This window comes from Lampetra fluviatilis, chromosome 22 (genome assembly GCF_964198595.1).
Source record: "Lampetra fluviatilis chromosome 22, kcLamFluv1.1, whole genome shotgun sequence".
NCBI classification, from domain to species: Eukaryota; Metazoa; Chordata; class Hyperoartia; order Petromyzontiformes; family Petromyzontidae; genus Lampetra; species Lampetra fluviatilis.
Window position 1 is genome coordinate 11,028,542 of NC_136296.1, and position 19,536 is coordinate 11,048,077.

Below are 19,536 nucleotides of genomic sequence, written 5' to 3' on the forward strand. Positions count from 1 at the left end.
GTGATTTTTGAGAAATTCTGCCAAATTTCCACCGCCAAAGCCCAATTTCCAAATGTCCACATGAGCGACATGTGGTTTACAACCACAACAACAGCTGTGGCCACCGATGGCTTCCTCGTGAGGGCCAAATGCATCTCGATGTGCTCCCGGTGCATTTCGCGGCGGTTGCGTGCAAAGTGGATGATTCGAGGAGTGTCCCCGCGACTCGCGGCTCTTGTGCCAGCAGTTGTGTAAAATGATGAAACACAAGAAGAAGAAAGAAGGGGGTTTGATGATGGATAGGGACGGAAAATGATGGGCATTAATTATTGTAATTATGTTAATTGCGTGTTCGCCTTGGCTGGGCGATGCTTTTTTGCCCGTGCCTATTGTGTGTCTCGATTTTCATTATCCCCTGACCCCCGTGGATGCACAAGCTCCCCTCCTCCATCTATCCGTAAAAAAACACCACCATCCAAGCGCGAGCGTGAACCCACACACCCCCCACCCCACCCCCAGACATCGACAAATAAAAAACGCCTACATAGATACATACAACAACAAAAAAGCCTTGATCATCATTAACCCATCCCACGCCACTTATCATACAAACGCCACGACGGAGAAAACCTTTGTTGACAGTAAAACAACATTATTGGAATTTTCAGTTCAAATAAGTACCGAGGCCGTGGCCGTATCCGAGTTACAGGCCCCTTGGAGCCAGTGGTAGAAATTTCACTGTTGATGTCACAACAACACGGTACCAATTTTAGTGACCCCGGAGGGATGATGGGCCGAGCCAAGCACCCTCGATCCACGATTTGAACTCGACAGTCAACCGCAGCGTAAGACCGTGGGAATTGAAGAATTAAATCAGTCTTACGGGTAGGAACCTCCTGGTTACACCAGCCCACAGGGGATTATTGTGTCCGTCCGTCCGTCGTGCAGGGAGAGACTGGATGGGGAGGGAGGGGCTGGGTGGGGAGGGTGGGGCTGGGTGGGGAGGGGCTGGTCACCCCGTGGTGCCCTTATAAAACTCAACGTTTAACCTACTCACGCCGGCTTGTGCCCGCCCTCACAGTCGGGCATATTTGCGGAATACACCACGCCGCCGTTGACCCTGGCGATTGACCGAGCAACCCAACGTTCCTTACCAGCTCCCTCCGCAGGAATGTGTTTGCGTACATATTTGTTCGTGTTAAAATGTAAAATGCAAACTTACTGTGCAAGAGTTAGGGGGCGGTGGGAATTGATATCGCGATAATCGTGGAATATTTAAATTGTTCTCTGTATCGTATTGTCGCGTGTTACGAGAGCCGCGGTTTCGCAACTCGGCAAACACACTCCCCCCCCCCTACCCAGCCCGCACTTGGTTTGCTCCGGTGACGTCGCGCCCCTGCCATCTATCTTTGGACTGCGCCACTTTGACAGGCGGGGGACGTGCAAGTGGGTAGGAAGCGTCCGCTGCTGCGTGTCTGTTAACCGGTTCGACGGACCGCGTGGTTCTTGCAACAATTGCTGATATCACGCCCGCTCGCCTGCCCGCGTGTGTCGTGTGTGTCCTCTTGTTCTGTCTGCCTTGTGGTCTTCGTGCGACGAGTTCGATTACCGCCCACGGCTATAACCCATCGGTGCCTGGGCTGGAGATTGAGCGTACCGGTAGTAGGCCCCGTTCAGCACCAGCTCAATTCGCAGCTGCCAGCGTGGTGAAGTATGGTCAAGTAAGGTCAAATCAGGTCAAATAATCTACACGGTCGACGAGACGTGGGGGGGGGGGTGAGGCCTTAATTCATCCAGCAGTGGATTGACGAATGACGGGTAAAACTGCATTGACTTGTGGTTGCAGTGCACGTGGAGCGGTGGCGCAATGGTTAGCGCATTGCAAGCACGAACGGGGCGAATTAAATTAATCCGAACCGGTCCTGGCCTTGATAATGGAACCCCGCGTGATCAATCTGCCCTCCCCCCCCCATGTCCACCCCACTACATTAACTCGCACTGGCCAGCGTGGTGAAGTATGGTCAATCTCTAAGCAATGTGTGGGGACTGAGTGACCTATTAAGGGCGCGCAGCTTCGTTTGAGCGGATTCTCAGATGTATTTTATTTGTTTTGAAGAGATACCACACCGCGTCAACCCATAGGTGTTACCCCCTATTCTTGTGCAGGGAAAGTTAGTTTTTAGGTCCATACGGCGCACAGCCGTTTCAATACAGGCACACAAATGTATTTGTGTTTCTCTCCCTTGTGATGGGACTTTGTGGGATGAAAGTTGAGATTCATAAGGGGCCACGGGGTGACCAATAAGGTCTGAATTGGTCTGTAATAAGGTAGGACAATGATAAGGGTATGCAGATACCATGTGTTCAAATTGGGATTCGTGTATGCATGAAAGGCTCTCGTTTTAAATTGCGATTTAAAGCTTTCGTGACTGCAGGGATTCATCTTCTTGGTTCTTTCGGTAAAGTCACGTAGAAGGGAAATAAGTAATAATAAAACATAATAAAATTCTCACGACGTTTCGGCCACAACGCAAGCAGCCGTCCTCAGGTGAAGAATAGGTCTGTCGGAAAGACAGCGTCTTCAGACAGACCTGTTCGTCGTGAGAATTGTATTTTATTATGTTTATTTTTATTATTTAATTATTTCCCTTCTACGTGACTTTACCGAAAGAACCAAGAATATGAATCCCTGCAGTCACGAAAGCTTTAAATCGAAAGGTGACGACGTTTCGGCCACAACGCAAGCAGCCGTCTTCAGGTGAAGAACAGGGCTGTCGGAAAGACAGCGTCTGAATCCACTGCTGGATGAGGGCCCTCCACACCACCGTTGCGAGGGTTATGTTGGACCATACTTCACCACACTCACCCGATGTGGCTCTGTGAAGGCGGCAAGCGTGCAGGTGGGAACATAGAACAGTGCAGTACAATGGATTGCTCTCCTCGGCAGCCTATAATAACAACAACAACCCGCCCTTTGCACGGCAGTAACGAAATCTCTAAGCACTGACCAGGCTCTATATATACACACCTGCTTAGCTTCCGAGATGGAGTACATAGCGAGTTCTTTTGATCCTAAGGCATACAAGATGTACGATGATGCCGGCGGTGCTAAACATGTACAAATAGACGCGTCATTACGTCTGAGCAGTTGCCGGGACATGTATGTTTTTTTTGTATCTCTCAACAATAAGCCGACAGCATTGCCTCCTGTCCCCAACGCAACCTCCCGTGTCACTGGCCCCATCTATCCTGGCACCTTAACTCTGCTGAGATAATAACACAACAACAACAACATCAACAACAAATATGCAACAGTGGCCTCCATGTTCACGCGTCGTTAGCGAATGGTTCAGTGTGGGGCTTGTTGCTGTTGCTGTCAGATTTCTAGCGTGAGAACATTTTTCATAATAAACGTTTTTGGGTTAGCAAAAAAGTGTCACGTTGACAAAAGACAATTAATTCACTACTTTAGCCCACCGGTGTGTTGAAGAGTGAATCCACAACATTTACAATTTTTGAGTAGTACGACGTTTCGCTGGTAAGTACATCCAGCATCATCGGGCAATTCGCCAAAATGGTAAAGCCCTCACATGAAAAAATTTGACGACCAGTCTTAATCGCAGATAATGGCTGCAAGTCACCACCACCCGACACAGCCAACTAGTAAGGTTTGTCACGTGAGCAAAACATGACAATTTGTTATGAGTTCAGCACACTGAGAGTGAACCCACAACATTTACAATTCATTTAAAGTTCACTCTCCAACACACCGGTGTGCTGAACTAGTAACGAACTGGCATGTTCTGTTTACGTGACAAACCTTACTAATTGGCTGTGTCGGGTGGTGGCGTGCTTAACGACACTTTTATTTACGCGATCTAACCCAAAAAAACCCTCTTATTGATCATATTGGACGCCAAAGCCTAAGTGTTGAGCTGACAACCGCATCTCCAAACACTGCGTAGAATAGTGGGCATCGTATGTGTGACTGGGGTAGTACTGGTGAGTGTATATTCGTATATGGAGGATGTGGCTCCAGATTATAATTTTTTGGGGATTAATCTAGATGTGATCATTTGGACGATCCAAGAAAAAATGTTTCGGATTGATCCGAAACAGGAAGTGTCGTCACTAACGTCACATTAACTCAGCTGTATTCCATCTCAAAGTTGGTGGCACGTGCCGTTGAGTGATGTCGGCGCGGGATGGCTGTCGGTGGCGATTCGATTCGTCTACAATTTGGAGAAGAGGAGTTTGTTAAAGCCGCAAAGGAGAGAGTTGCGGTGAGCTAGCGAGTCGCGATGTGATGGGGGGGGGCGGGTATAAGATGATGATTGTGCTTGCGATGCAGGACAACTACAATTCCAGTTCTTGAATTTTTGTGATGCTTTGTAAAAGTAAAAAACTAAATTTGAACCTCCTTGCGACCTTGGGAGGGGGGGTACGTATCGTTATACCCTCTCGTGGCGGCAAGACGGCAAGACGCCGCGAAATCTGTGTGATTTCAGGCCAGGTATCGCTTGATGCCCACAAGCGAAATCACCGTCGCCAAGAATGAATAGTGCTTGTGGAGTGACATGGAATGGGTCACTACGGCGTGTAGCACAGGCTGCTGACAAGAAGGCCCTCGGCTGCTATAGCAACCCTGTCGGCCAGCAGGTGATGGGGGTAGGCAGGAGGACGGGATGTGGGGAGAGGTGACGGAGGGGGCACGGGAGAAAGCCGGGAACCTTCGAGGGGGTTTTGGAAGGAGGGCGTAGCCGAGAAGACTCGGGGCAGTTGTTGGAGTTGACCCCTAGAACTCGTCAATTCTTCGTAATTATCTGGAAGACCGCGTCTCTACCCTCGTCTTCAGCGTTGTGGGTCAGGCAGCATGTTGCTGTCCTGACCAGATTGTAGTATTCCCTGTGCCCACGATGGTGTCTCTAAAGTGCATCACTACACGTGCAGAAAGCTCAACCTGGGAGAGGGGGGGGAGTGGTGGTCACGGCAAAAAAAAATGTGTTGCGCATTTAAGAATCCAATATTCATGAAAGCCGCAACGTGATAACGCGAAAGGGATCCGGGTGCGACCAGGTGCGTGGAGGTGAATGCCGAAAGTAAATGAAAGCATGAATAATCCATTCCCTCCATGGGTAGAGCACTTGACATTGCAGTATGTGCTATCAGCTGACTGGCATGCAACTTTAATCGCCCGCTTTTATATTCATCACGTTCTCCGTTACATCAGTTGAACAATAATAATAATTTGTAGGTTTGACAGACATTCTCGTCTTTACGTATTGCGCTTTGTGAATGCACAATCGTAGGAGTACAAAAGAATATACAGTGGTACCCCGGAGATCGAACTTAATTCGTTCCAGAAGGCCATTCCAACACCGATTTGTTCGAACACCGAATTAATTTTCCCCATAAGAATTAATGTAAATTACATTAATTGGTTCCAGACACAAGAAATTTCATTCTAAAGCATTTTTACACGAAGTTTACAGTAATTACATGCATAAAATCTTTTTTTTTTAAAACAAGAAACAATAAAATGGAATAAATGAATAAATAAATGGAATAAATGAAATAAATGAACATTGAACTTCACTTTACCTGTAGTAAGGAGAGTTGATGGCTTGAGTGGAAGGTGGTGAGGAGGAGGAGGTGGTGTTATTGTTTGGAAGGAAAGTCCCCTTCCATAATAACGTCGGGTGAACTGCCCTTCTGGGGTTCTTTCTCTTTTGTGCCTCTTTGCTGCCACTGACTGTGAGTCACTTGAGCTCTTTCTGACTAAAAACGTATCTAAAGAGGTTATCACACGGTAAAACCTTTGTCTGGGCAAGCGTCATGCACGCTGGCCATACGCGTCTCAGCCGTACAGGTTCTTTCAAGTCGCGATTGCCCATTCGACCTCCGAATTTCGTTCGGAAAAAAAAATATTCGGAAATATCGTTCGAACACCGATTTGTTCGAGTTCTGGTGCGTTCCATCTCCGAGCTTCTACTGTACATTCAAACTCCTTTGGCCTGATGTTCATCGTGATCTGCACCCTCAAATGTAACGAAAGACCTTGCTCTTCTAACAATTATAATCTTTTCACCTCGGAATGTGCCGCAGAGTATTCGCTCGCTCTCGAAGGGAGAGAACGACTCGGGAGGAGTGAGGAGGAACCAGAGACGTGCGGGGAAGACAACAACCACGCGGTGAGCCGGTGCGAGGGGGCAACACCCTATCTCGTACAGACGGAACAGACCGAGTCCACATTATTGCTTTACCGCCTTCTCCCGGCGAGCCAGAGCATGTATACCTAATCGACGCCCATGTTGAAGACAGTTTTGTACGTACTTACGCATGCGTGTTGAACTTCTTCAACACCATACGTCGCCAACCGTGCTAATCGGAGGTGCACAACATTAGTGTGTGATTCTCATCAGCTCTCGGCTCCTCCAAAGTGCTCGATTGCAGGCCACGTGCAGCACAGCCACGATCACCCAAACAATCTGCGCGTCCGTTCGCATTGTCCACACATTTCCCACGAGAGTTTTTCGCCGATCCAAATTCATTCTAGATTTGAAGCTTTCGTGACTGCAAGGATTCATATTCTTAGGTTTTATTTTTATTTTACTTTTATTAATTTAAAAAAAAATTTACCTACGTGACTTTACCGAAAAAAACCTAAGAATATGGATCCAAATTCAGCCCGATGCAGGCCTCTGGAATTGCAATCATTCCTCTTAATATCCACGCCGATGCACGGATAAAGAGGGTAAACCTCATGGCGGTGGCGAAACATTCGTCGTCATTTATTGGGGGTCCAATATTTGACGAGATGGAGCGTTTTGCTTGGGGCCGGGGTACGTCATGGCGAGCAGGGAAGTTTGGACAAGAGTAATAACGTAGCGGCTAGCTTAAGGAACCGAACGCGTCCGAGAGCACGTCCGCCGGGGAGACGGAGCGATGGAATGGGTTGGTGTGCGGATTGCCACGCGGGCGCTGCCAACATCGGTGGGATCGTGAGATGTGGCCGCGGCTGCGGCGACGGCTTGGGGGGGGGGGGGAGGAGGCCTGCATCCAGCAGTGGATTGACCATGGCTGAGGATGAGCACAGCGAGGATCAATCAGACTTCTTGGTTCTTTCGGTAAAGTCACGTAGAAGGGAAATAATAAAATAATAAAAATAAAACATAATAAAATAATTATTCACCTTGTAATGTAAAAATAAAACATAATAAAATATTTTTTTTATAATGTTTTCTTTTTATTAATTTATTATTTCCATTCTACGTGACTTTACCGAAAGAACCAAGAAGATGAATCCCTGCAGTCACGAAAGCTTTAAATCGAAAGATCAATCAGACGTTGATATTTTCGGTGACTTGGTCGTGGTATTTGGCTTCACGTGGTCTCAGACAATCATATATACGTCATACCGAAGTTCTTGTTATTTTTTTTATTGACCAGGTCAAGCCCACTGAGCTATTAGCTCTTTTTTCAGAATCTCAGCGAAGCGGCTTATCACGTGGAAATATATAGCAGCAAAATAATCTGTGGCGGGAAAAAACCGGAAGACCCGGAGAAAAATCTACGCGACCACTGGGAGAGCATGCAAACTCCAAATATACAGCAGCAGGCGTCGGGGTCGGGATCGAATCCACGACCTCCTGCATACCAGACGAGGGCGATAACATCTCCCCCACCCATGACGCGCGCTGTCCCGATGTGAATAGCTCTGACGTGACACGTTTAAGAGGACCACTGATACTTCCTGTGACTTTGAAAATAAATCCAGTAAAACATTTAAATCGATGAAGGCTCTTCTATCTTTAGAGCACCGTTCACAATATGGATCCAAAAGTTTTAACAGCGGCCATTAGGATATGCAGGGCCGAATAGATTTTGCGCTAGCCTTAACGTTCATGGAACAAAAGTTTATTTTCCTCCGTGTACAAGTACGGTAGCGATCACGAGGCTTTTATTTAGCCCAGGTACAAGCTCACATCGATTGTTTGGGAGTATCTGTTACTATACTCACCACCCTCACCTTACCGTATCACCTCGCGGATAGCAATTGTGTTCAAATGTATTTCTACCCAGTTCCACAAGTTTTGATTTGGTCCACAGAGTCCGTGCGTTGTGAGCAGCGAAGGTCAATTATATTCTTACTCAAGAGATTATTGCTCGGTAAATGATTGCTATTCTATATTTTGTTAAACTTCTTCTTTTACTCTTATAATATGTTTAGTCATAACTAGCGGTCTTTTTTATAATTGTTAATCATTTCAACTGATAACGCACCGCAGTTGCCGAACACAGTGTTCACTCATCGCTCTCGTAGAGAGAGGGCAACTCAGAGGCGCCATGAGGAGGAACCACGGACGAGCGGAGAGGCAGCAACCAGGCGTTGAGCCGGCTGCAAATTCCCCTCCAAGCTCTGCGGTCCTCCATACGTGAAGGTGTTATCGGCCAATTAACCCTTTCCCGTTCCGAGATGTCTGCAAGTTGCAGCAGGGTGGGTGTCCCGTTCACCCCTGAATCTTTTAACGTGCTAGCGGTTCAGCATTAATTTGTTTAAAGAGGTGTAGCGCCATTATTTTTAATGACATCGTACTCACCGCAGAGAACCGTAGCGACATGACCGCACTCTGTGACAGCTGGTGCCAAGTTGTGCCACGTCCCTCCCGCAAGGCCTTGTGGGAGCCCGAAGTCGTACCGATAAAGATATTTTAGTTTTTCTTGCGATTCATTAACCCTCTTCGAAAGAGGGTTAATGAGCACTGTCTTTACATGTGGGAGGAAGCGGGAGCACCCGGGAAAAAAACCCATACGTGTGAAGCTGTAACGCGAGCCCACGCAGATGGAACGGATGGAGTCTACTTATTTCCTGTACCGTCTTCTTGGCAAGCCAGGGCACGGCACCCTTCCCGACGACCCACCCGCGGGGAAGGGAGTTTCACGGCGCTAGTGCGGCGATCCACCAACCCTCGCTGCCTTCACAGTGCCGGATTACAGGCAACCACGTGCAGGATAGCCACCACTTGTTAAGGAGTCCAATCGCATATAGTTCGTGTGGCGTATGTCAGAATTCCGCCGTGGCTGGCTGCTCCTGCCCTTCCTGGGTTTTCGCAAAAACTCTCCGAGCTGCAGAAGAATGATCTGCTTGCATGGCGCGCAAGCAACAGCAGCAGCCGCAGCAGCCCATTAATCCGAAGAGGCGATTAACTCAAATAAAAGCCAATTAACGGTGAGCGTAGCCACTCTTAAGCGTGACATGTAATTAATGTCAAGTAATGGCTGGATTATGCCATCCATTGGGAGGGGTCCTGTGTTCCTTCACATCACATCGCACCAGACGCTGCTCGCTGCTACTCACCGCGAGGAACGCTTTTGCTGTAATAGTGCACTGATGCATTTATTCGGCGATGCGCCTGTTCACCGATGCGTTCACCGATGTATCTGTTCGCCAATGCACCTGTTCACCGATGCAACTATTAACCGATGCACCTATTAACCGATGCACCTATTAACCGATGCACCTATGAACCGATGCACCTGTTCACCGATGCGTTCACCGATGTATCTGTTCGCCAATGCACCTGTTCACCGATGCAACTATTAACCGATGCACCTGTTCACCGATGCAACTATTAACCGATGCACCTATGAACCGATGCACCTGTTCACCGATGCACCTGTTCACCGATGCATCTGCTCGTCGATGAATTGAAACGCTTGGACTCGTGGCCCTCGCGTTCATAAGAATCGGTTTGTGTAAGGAAAATTATGAATTGGTTCGTGTCACCCCAGAAAGCCGTTCCAGATGCTTCCATTCAGAATTGCTGGATGAAGGCCTCCCCCGTGCCAAGTCAGCCACTGGTTTTATTTGACCATACTTCACCATTCTGCTCAACAACGAAGAAAAAAGCAATTGGGTGTCTGGGGGGCTTATACCCAGTCGTAATGATCATCTGTCTCTCTGTACACTAATGGTAAAATACATATTTATTCAATCCCAGGTCTTTCTGTCTTAAAAATAGACATCCACACTTATACATATGCGGTGCTAAGCTGCTATTTTTAAAATCACAATGCCGTAATTTACTCGGTGGGTGGGTGCGTGGGTGGACAGCCGACACCACCCCAGCCTTTATAGAGGTACTCGCTAATTGCGCTACCCCTCACAGTCCACAATTGTAAATTATGTTTTGTATTTGGTGTATGTGGGTGTGTGTATCTTAATAGGTGAGCGGTAGTGTAATGGTTAGCGCGCTACGCTACGAACCCGGCGACCCGAGTTCGATTCCTGCTCATAGCCAACACCAGTGACGATTTTCTGAACTGGTCCCAAACCTCCCCTAGATCGACTCAGCTTCGAATAACTACCTGGTGTGGTGTAAACATCGACCCCTGGGGAGACAAAGGCGACCGGGCGTGGTGTTGGCCACCAACCCCCTCGTGTGCCGTGCCGGCCTTCATGGGTGCTCGTTAACAGCACTTGCCCCTACGCGCATCTCACTCGGTTCTTTGTCTGGCCGTCTTAATGCGTGTGCGTACATCGTATGTTGCAAGCCCCACCTATTACATTATTTGCTACGGGGAAATTGTTTTTGCTTCACGTGTTTTCACTAAACGCATCTACTGCGTGAAACAAGGGATCTCTGTTTTCTTGCATACCGGTACTTTCTAAGCACCTGTGCAGGCCAGAGCCAATCAGGAGAGCCACATACGGAGCGACATTTTCCCTGAACATTTTTTCTTATTCATTGAGTTTTTTTCCACTCCCCTCTCTCTGCCCGTGCTGGGAAAGTGGGTCGCCAACAAAGACTGCAGATCACTCCGGGCTACCCGCGACGCCGGGATGCCGTGACCTGATCATAAACAATGGCGCTGCTCGATAACTTACAAGGCGCACGCCAAAGTCGCACACGCTCATTGCGTGTACGTGTGTATGTCGAATTTCTTTCGCACCGTACGTAGCCGACCGTGCTAATCGGAGGTGCAGGGAAGGCCAGCAAACTGAACACAAAAATCAGTTCTAAAGAAATTCGTTTTTAATGTAGATGATTTAAAAGTGCATAGCTCCAGTGGCTTCCTAATATCGGAAGGAAGAGCGTTCCAGACGGCCGCGGAAGCGCATGTGAAAGCGCGCGATGCGGTGACCGTCTTCGTTCGATGGCCTAGCCAAAAGCCATTGCTGCGAGGATGACCGGAGTTCGCGTGGTGATGGTTGATACTCATTCATGGAGATGGCCAAACGTCCAAATGTAGGATCGTAGAGCTTGGGCAAATGTTGGCGGCACCGGGTTCTGGCTGCCTTCCTCCACTTTGTCTGCACTTTCTTCCGCGCCTCTGTGCAAAAAAAGAAAACGACCACTCCCGTTTCAATTTTCACGGCATTTCGAGGTGCACGTTGCATGAATTACAATATTATAGAAAAATATATCTTTTTTTTTTATTTAAAGCTTTCGTGACTGCAGGGATTCATATTCTTGGTTCTTTCGGTAAAGTCACGTAGAAGGGAAATAATAAAATATTTTTATTATTTTATTATTTCCCTTCTACGTGACTTTACCGAAAGAACCAAGAATATATATTGTTATTAGTGCTGCATTCTGTATGTAGTATGTGAAGGACGCAACAGTTGCACTTGAGGAATAAGCCAAACCACCCCTGCACACGGACCGGCGTGACGGGGTGGGCGCTGGGAGGCCCCTGGCGTTCACCGGCAGAGTTGCACCCTGGGAATAACGCCGCAGGGTCACAGGAAGGGTCACGTGGAGAGCTCTCCACAGCAGATGCGGAGCAGGTTGTTGTTGAGACTGACAGCAAGGAGTGGAGATTACAGCTGCGATGGCCGACTGTTCAAGCGATCGATTACTACACCAAACCGATAATTAGTTCGCCGCGTTGGCAAGATGTTAAATCCCTCGTCTGATATGCAGGAGGTCGTGGGTTCGATCCCGGCCCTGGCGATGTCTGCTGTACATTTGGAGTTTGCGTGTCTCTCTCTCTCCCCGTGGTCGCGTGGGTTTTTTCTCCGGGCCCTCCTGTTTTTCCCTCCACATGTAGAAACATGCATTTAGAGTATTTGGCTGCTGAAATGTCCACATGATAAGCCACTTCGTTGAGCTATCATCTGTGACCCGGTCGCTTCTGAAAAAGAGCTACATAACTCAGTGGGCCTCACCTGGTAAAATAAAAATAGAATGGATTGCCTGACCGATCGGATCGCACGAAAAATAGTTGGGGGTGTAAAACAAAAGTCTCACCTCTGTTCCCGCGTGTGTCGCTGGACGGGAGGTGGTGGGCGTGGGGCTGTGGGGACCGTCATCGGCATCATCGGCCATCAACGGTCATCATCAGCCACCGTCACCCACTGGGTATAGTTTGAAGGGGGGTTTCCTGCCTTCGGAAAAGGGGATGTGGGATTCAGCCTCCACACTTTTAGGGGAAGGGGGGCAGGGGGCATGAGTGATCGACCAGGAATAAAGTCGTCGATTAATTGTCCCCGCCTCTAGTTGGGATACAAGGCAGGGAGCCGAAAATTGTCATAATGCATCGAGAGTTGTTGCGTGCTTATGGACGGCCGTACAAATTCGCGCGATCATTGTTACGCGACGGGGCGTTGAGAACCGAGATAATACAGCAGGTAGTTGAGGCAGCGGTGTGTGCGCGCGTGCATGTGCCATGCTCTTTTTGTACAAACAACAAACACAGAGCACTTCCCATCGGTAAACACCGATCAGTGGTTCGCGCGAACTGAGATTTATACACGAGCAGAACGGGCGGACAGATTGGCAACCGCGGAGCTTTTGGGGTGTCGGTCGGCTTTTGGGGAAGAAGAAAATAAATCAATCCCAAGGCAGCACGGAGCGAGGTCGGGGGAGGCTCACGTAAACGCGCGACCTCCCCCGGTGACGAGAGAGCGAAGTGAACTGCGCTGAGCTAAAAACACAATCGGGGGGGGGTGGGGGTGCGTGGGGGGACACGGTGGCGACGAGGCAATCTCGGCCGCGTGCCCCCTCCCCGCCCCCCCCCCCCCTGGTGTTTACAAGAGCCAGATTTGTGCCACCGAGTGAAGCTGCCTTGGGCAACCCCTCCGGCAGCGCTGGTCCGGGATGGGGGGGGGGGGATTTTGGATCGCCCCGCCTGGACGTGACGGTGGATTCGGCCACCGATTGCCTCCGCGCGAAGTTGGCTAGGAGACGCACGATTTTTTATTTTATTTTCCTGCCGGGCAGTGAAGTTCACAGCAAGTGTCGCGTTGTCCCGTGTTTGCACATCAGCGTAGTCGTCGTCGTCGCCGTAGCGATTCTACGTGAATGTAGGTCGTTGTGGAAATGTGTACGATTAAGATGATGTCGTTGTCATTGATTTTAGTTTCTCTTTTTAAAGCGGGTGTATAACTTGTAGCGGCTGTCTCGTGGCCGCCGAGGGTGTCAGCTGGCTGAGTCCCCGAGTGAAGCCCGTGGAGCTGCCTGGCTCAAAGGGTTTCTCTTTCTGAGTCTCGTCATCGACATTATTGGAATTTATTATTGTCATTCAACATTTATAATAATCAATATTATCATAAAAAATTGTCATCATCATTACATCCTCTACATTGTCATCATCGTCGTCATCATCGTCGTCATCATCTTTATCAATCACCACTGCCTCTCCGAGTCCGAAGACTGTTCCGGGATGGGGTGGACCCTTAGTTGATTCGACGCAAAGTGCCTGACGAGTTCGTTAATGCCGTAGGTTTATCGTACAAATTCATCGTCACCTTTTAACTAATTGTAATATCTCGCACGGATAATTCCCGTGAGATGGTTCATCTCGTTTCGCAAGGACGTGCAGGGAGCCGAGTGGAACGCACACGTGGCAAATCCCCGTAACGGCACGCATACAAACATTTTAAAATCTCTACAAACGTATTCTGCGCACGTTTATACGGTGTGATCATACATTTACACAGAGTCTATGGGCAGTGTTGAGTCGATGGGCAGTGTTGAGTCTATGGGCAGTGTTGAGTCTATGGACAGTGTTGAGTCTATGGGCAGTGTTGAGTCTGTGGGCAGTGTTGAGTCTGTGGGCAATGTTGAGTCTGTGGGCAGTGTTGAGTCTGTGGGCAGTGTTGAGTCGATGGGCAGTGTTGAGTCTGTGGGCAGTGTTGAGTCTATGGGCAGTGTTGAGTCTATCGGCAGTGTTGAGTCTATGGGCAGTGTTGAGTCTATGGGCAGTGTTGAGTCTATGGGTGGCAGTGTTGAGTCTATGGGCAGTATTGGTCTATGGGCAGTGTTGAGTTTATGGGCAGTGTTGAGTCTTTGTATGTGCATATATGGAACTTATTTCGCACCGTACGTAGCCAACCGTGCTAATCGGAGTTTAAAATCTGTCCGTGTGCCGCGCACAGAGGGAAGCCTCCGAGCTTAGCGGTGGTCACCAGCCATGGCGAGCGGAGGCTCAGCTCCACCAAACTTCTCCTGGGTGGAACCGGGCCGGCTGGCAGGCCTGGCCATGCCGTGCCACGCCTCGCACTACCGCTACTTGTACGAGTGCGGCGTGCGTCACCTGGTGTCGCTCACGCACGGCGCGCCGCGTCACGCCGACACGTGCCCGGGCATCCGCCTGCACGCCATCAAGATCGAGGACTTCCAGCCGCCGTTGCCGGAGCAAATCGAACGTTTCCTCGACATCGTGAGCGACGCCGGCGCCAAGGGAGAGGTAGTCCAGCAAGGGGGGGTGGGGGGGTGGGGGGGGAGGAAGTTTTTCACAGTTTTCCGTTCTTCCCTCGTTTATCTATTTAGCGAATGCTTTTGCACGTGACTTTTACGCAGTTAGAGCACCGTTCGTAATACAGGTGAAGTGCTCACAAGTGACGCCATCACATCTAGCAATCTATTTAAGGAACGAAACGGGAGGATTTCTTCACAAATGTGGCTGTCGCCTGATGAAGCTGGTTGTAATTACCGGCGAAACGTCGTACTCAGATTGTAAATGTTGTGGCTTGGCTCTCCAACACAAAAAAACTTGTATTATGGAGGTCTTATCTGATCAACATTAAAACATTTTAATAATTTGAAGTGAAAATGTTACCGTTTTTGATCGATGGCGTTCAAGGAACTGCTTCTAAATTGCAAATATTTACCTCACAGCAGCCTGGCTGGCCACGATTTGGCATATTCTGTTGACAAACCTTACTAATTGGCTGTGTCGGGTGATTGCAGGTTTAATGACACATTTATATATTTACATATCATTGTTCATTTCACACATCTTCATATTCATCACGCGCTGCCATCCTTCTCATCAACTCATCTCATCGTTGAACTGGTTTGCTGTACGATTGCCTTGGTTGAGGCGCTATATCAATTAAATGAAGATAAGATAAGATTTTTTAACGATTTTTTTTTAGTTTACAGACGATTTCGGGTTATTTCCTTATCGTTTACATCACACGCTTTGGGCGGCAGATTTGTACCAGAAATGCACCGCGTCTTGAAGCTAAAATAAAATTGACCGAGCTTGACTATATTTATTTACGCTATCTTCGGGCTCAGCAAAAGCGACGTCACGCAAATGAGTATGCGGTGGTGCAAACTTCACCACCTGTGAAACAAAGGCGGCTCGGCATGTCGCCGGACACACCATCCACTCGTGCGCCATGCCTGCCGGCGTAGGTGCTCGCCGAGGGCCCTTGCCCCAGCGGCCTGCCGAAGGCTACGCTGGGGGATCTTTGTCTTTGTATCATATCTGTGCATGTGTGACCGTGTGTGCGTGTGTGCGTGTGTGCGTGTGTGTGTGCATGCACACAGTGTAGCGGTTAGCGCACTGCGCTATGAACCCGGCGACCCGAGTTCGATTCCCGTTCACGGCCAACACCAGTGACGATTATCTGAACCGGTCCCGGGCCTCCCCTAGGTCGACTCAGCCTAAAATGAGTACCCAGTGCGATGTGTAAACATCGCCGCTAGGGAGACAAAGGCGGCCGGGCGTGGTGTTGGCCACCCACCCCCTCGTGTGTCGTGCCGGCCTTCATAGGTGCTCGCTAACAGCACTTGCCCCTACAGTCTGTTAAGGCTATACGGGGGATCTTTGCCTTTGTGTGCGCATGCAGGCGGTGGCCGTGCACTGCATGCACGGGCACGGCCGCACGGGCACCATGCTCGCGTGCTTCCTGGTGCGCCAGCGGGCGCTGTCGGGGCTGGATGCTGTGGCCGAGATCCGCCGGCTCCGGCCTGGGTCCATCGAGACGCGCGAGCAGGAGATCGCCGTCACGCGCTTCTACCAGCGACACAAGTGACGTGCGGGGCGTGGCGTCTGATGTGTGATGTGCGGTGTGTGACGTGCGGTGTGTGACGTGCGGTGTGTGACGTGTGGTGTGTGATGTGTGATGTGCGGTGTGTGACGTGCGGTGTGTGACGTGCGGGGCATGGCGTGCGGTGCGTGGCGTGCGGTGTGGCATGCGGTGCGTGACGTGCGGTGCGTGCGGTGTGTGGCGTGCGGTGTGTGATGTGCGGTGTGTGGCGTTGCACCGCGGGGCATTGTTAAACACTCCGCTCGTATCATGAGCATACGAATCGATGTGCGGTCGGGACGCGTCGCTGCGCACTCACCACACTCGCTACACTCGCTGTACTAGCTGCACTCACTGCACTCACCGCTTGCACCGCACTCACCGCTCATGTCGTCACTGCCGCAGCTGCTGCTGCTCGCGTTTTGAATGACGGTCTCGGCGTTTCGACAATACCACACAACCCGCCCCTTACTTTATGGACATCTGAGACAAAGAGCTTCATAGCTCATTGGATTCCTCCTCCAGTCTAGATAAAGAATCTGGTTCTCAAGCCTCTTATACCTTGCAGACCGGACGTTGGGAACAGCTGGCCTTGAGCGAGCTGGAGAAGAGAGAGCTCTTGTAGACGGTGTGTTAGGCCTCCTCTTTCATAATGGCCAGACGTCTTCGAAGAGCTGGGAGCAAGCCACACTTGACCCCACTACACGCGACCCTTTCTATCTATTGAATGCGACGAACCGATTTATACCACTGGGTGGACAGAGGCAATGGTGGGGGGAGGGGTTGTATTTTTGAAGCCGTTGTTTCAACCGCCACGCCAGGAGATGTCGTTGCAAACCTTTGACCTTTTGGACGAAACCTCCAGCGTGCTGACCACAGCTCGCGTGATCTCTCGGTAAAAAGGGCGAGTCGTATCTTTCGCTTATCGATGGACGTCGCCATGTGTGCGTCAAACCGGTAACTGATTTAGATTTTTTGTTCACGCAAGTGACGCAAATAGGCACGTGCCAGGAGATGGAATCGAACCGGCGACCTCTGGAGCACGCTGCTAACCGTTAAATTGGGGTCGACGTACATACGTACGTAAGTTACGTAAGTTGAACCTCTTTCGATTTGAAGCTTTCGTGACTGCAGGAATCCATACTAAAATTAATAGATCTATAAATTTTCTATCTACGTGACTTTACCGTATGTAGCCAACCATGTGCGCCAATCGGAGTGGGTAAGGGTTAAATTTCGATTTAAAGCTTTCGTGACTGCAGGGATTCATCTTCTTGGTTCTTTCGGTAAAGTCACGTAGAAGGGAAATAATAAAATAATAAAAATAAAACATAATTGTATTTTATTATGGGTCAGGGTTAGTTCAATTTCTCTGCGTCCGCTAAAAGGGAAAACACTGCTCGCATGTCAACGAGAAAACCGTTTCGCTTGTCGACTTTGTTCAAACTTCCTGGGTGTCCCAGTGGTGTCGTTGCGTGACGCCCAAATGCGGCTCCGGCCGATTGCCCCCGCCGCGTACGCCGACCATCACGAACGTGGCAACGGTAATATCTCAACACCCGCACGGGCTGCCTTGGCATGGTTTGTGCGTCCAATTAAAAACCCTATTTGCTCCTGTCAAAGACTTTTAATTTTTCCGAAAAGTTGTCCGACCTACTGGGACGACGGGGTATTTAAATTGTTTTCCTCTGCCTGTGGGTCACGCCACTCCCCCCACCACATCCAGAGGGGGGAGGGTGCAGGCTTTGTTTCAGTTTCATTGATTAGGTATAACCCTGTGAGCCATGCGGCTCTTGACTCGGGTGCAACCGCAACGAAACAAAAACATGAACAAGAAACATCTTAAAGTGACTGACTGCACGCAACAGAAAAATCCTGGAAAAAACTGCAAAATTTCTTCCAGAAAAAGCACCGTATTTCAACGCTGTGTGCAAAAATCCCAGTGGGATGCAAGTCAAACAATAACAACCATAAGACAATGTAGATTAAAGTTATCAGGCTAACTCTGTACTACAACAAACAAACATGGCTAAACCAAAACGTTTTCAAAATCACCAAAATAAAGCTATAAAAACACGGCATGGATGCCGTGGCATGGATACCGTGCAGGATAAATGCTGAAAGTGTGTGTGTGTGTGTGGAGAGAATGTAGCTCCCAGGTGGTGACAAAGCTCGCAGATGCACAACGCAAAACGAATGTGTTATTATTGTAGCACCGCTATTATTGTTACAATAATAATAGCACTGCTACAATATAATCAGTATACACGATGCACCTTTACCGACACAAAGCGCTCGAGTACACAGCACAAAACACATGGCTACCTACCGCTGCGTTGAGTGGAGGTGTGGACATGTGTGTTTCCTGAGTAACCACGGTGGTATTTTTTGGGGCTGCAGTGGAGGTGTATTAGGGTGAACCACCCCAGAAATTCAATCCTGCTTGTCGTTTAAATGACAGGCAGATTTTATGAAGTTGGGAAAAAATAACGGCCCATTTATTGTTCAAAACGTGTTTTTTGTTGCTGATGCGTTTCGCTTCGTAAGTTATCTCACCAAACCGGAGGAATGTTGAAAAGCGAGCGTGCAGTTTTTCCCGGTTTCGTACGACGTTTCGCTGGAGATTTCAGCCAGCATCATAAGGTCGTCGACAGCAGCTGAGCTCTCGCGTGGACCCGATGGTGGTGGCTGTAACGATGCACTGCTATGTTTGTAATCTGCAGCGAAACGTCGGACAAATGTTGTGAGAAAAACATTATGCTTGCTTTTCGATGATGCTGCCGATTTGCCGATGAACCAAATCGATTGGACATTTGTGAGAAAGACGTGTTTAGTTCATCGGATTCCTTCAGGATGAATCAATATTGTTATTCTGATATTTGCCCATGATGTGACAACTTGATTTGATTGCCGAGTGGTCGAGGGTTTACAGTAAAACAAAGAAATGGCATTATACACTACACGACGATCTAACACGAAATAAACTAATTGAGAATCATAATATTGGTCTTGAAAGTTTACTTTTAAAAATGTGTTTATATCATTGTGTTTGTTGGCAGTCACCTGAGTCTGGTTATCGCCCCACTGAGAGACCACTTTCCACAAAGTTATTTTCTTTAAAATCAAACCATTAGTTTATTCGCCCATAAAACCAAACGGAGCCACTAAATAGTATTGATTTGTCCAGAATGCTCAGCGCGTTGCTATATTTGGCCAGTACCTGCAATGACAATACGCTTATATAAGCGCACAACTTTATCTTCCTGTGATGAACGCTGCACTTTCCGTCG

At 48.9% G+C, this 19,536-nt stretch overlaps 1 protein-coding gene across 6 annotated transcripts; it reads left to right on the forward strand.

Annotated features, from left to right (window-relative positions):
* Positions 1-1,374: 1,374 nt before the first annotated feature.
* DUSP23 (dual specificity phosphatase 23) lies at positions 1,375-19,247 on the forward strand. Of its 6 annotated transcripts, none has more exons than XM_078866428.1 (5): positions 1,375-1,429; positions 4,149-4,262; positions 6,085-6,170; positions 14,363-14,673; positions 16,067-19,247. In XM_078866428.1, exons 4-5 carry the CDS (start codon positions 14,398-14,400, stop codon positions 16,250-16,252), a joined length of 462 nt encoding a protein of 153 aa, XP_078722554.1. In that variant the 5' UTR covers positions 1,375-1,429; positions 4,149-4,262; positions 6,085-6,170; positions 14,363-14,397; the 3' UTR covers positions 16,253-19,247. The 6 variants fall into 6 exon arrangements, with proteins under 6 accessions (XP_078722554.1, XP_078722553.1, XP_078722558.1 ...); XM_078866429.1 differs by lacking the exon at positions 1,375-1,429 and adding an exon at positions 1,461-1,478; XM_078866427.1 differs by lacking the exon at positions 4,149-4,262 and having other exon boundaries at positions 1,396-1,429.
* Positions 19,248-19,536: the final 289 nt, after the last annotated feature.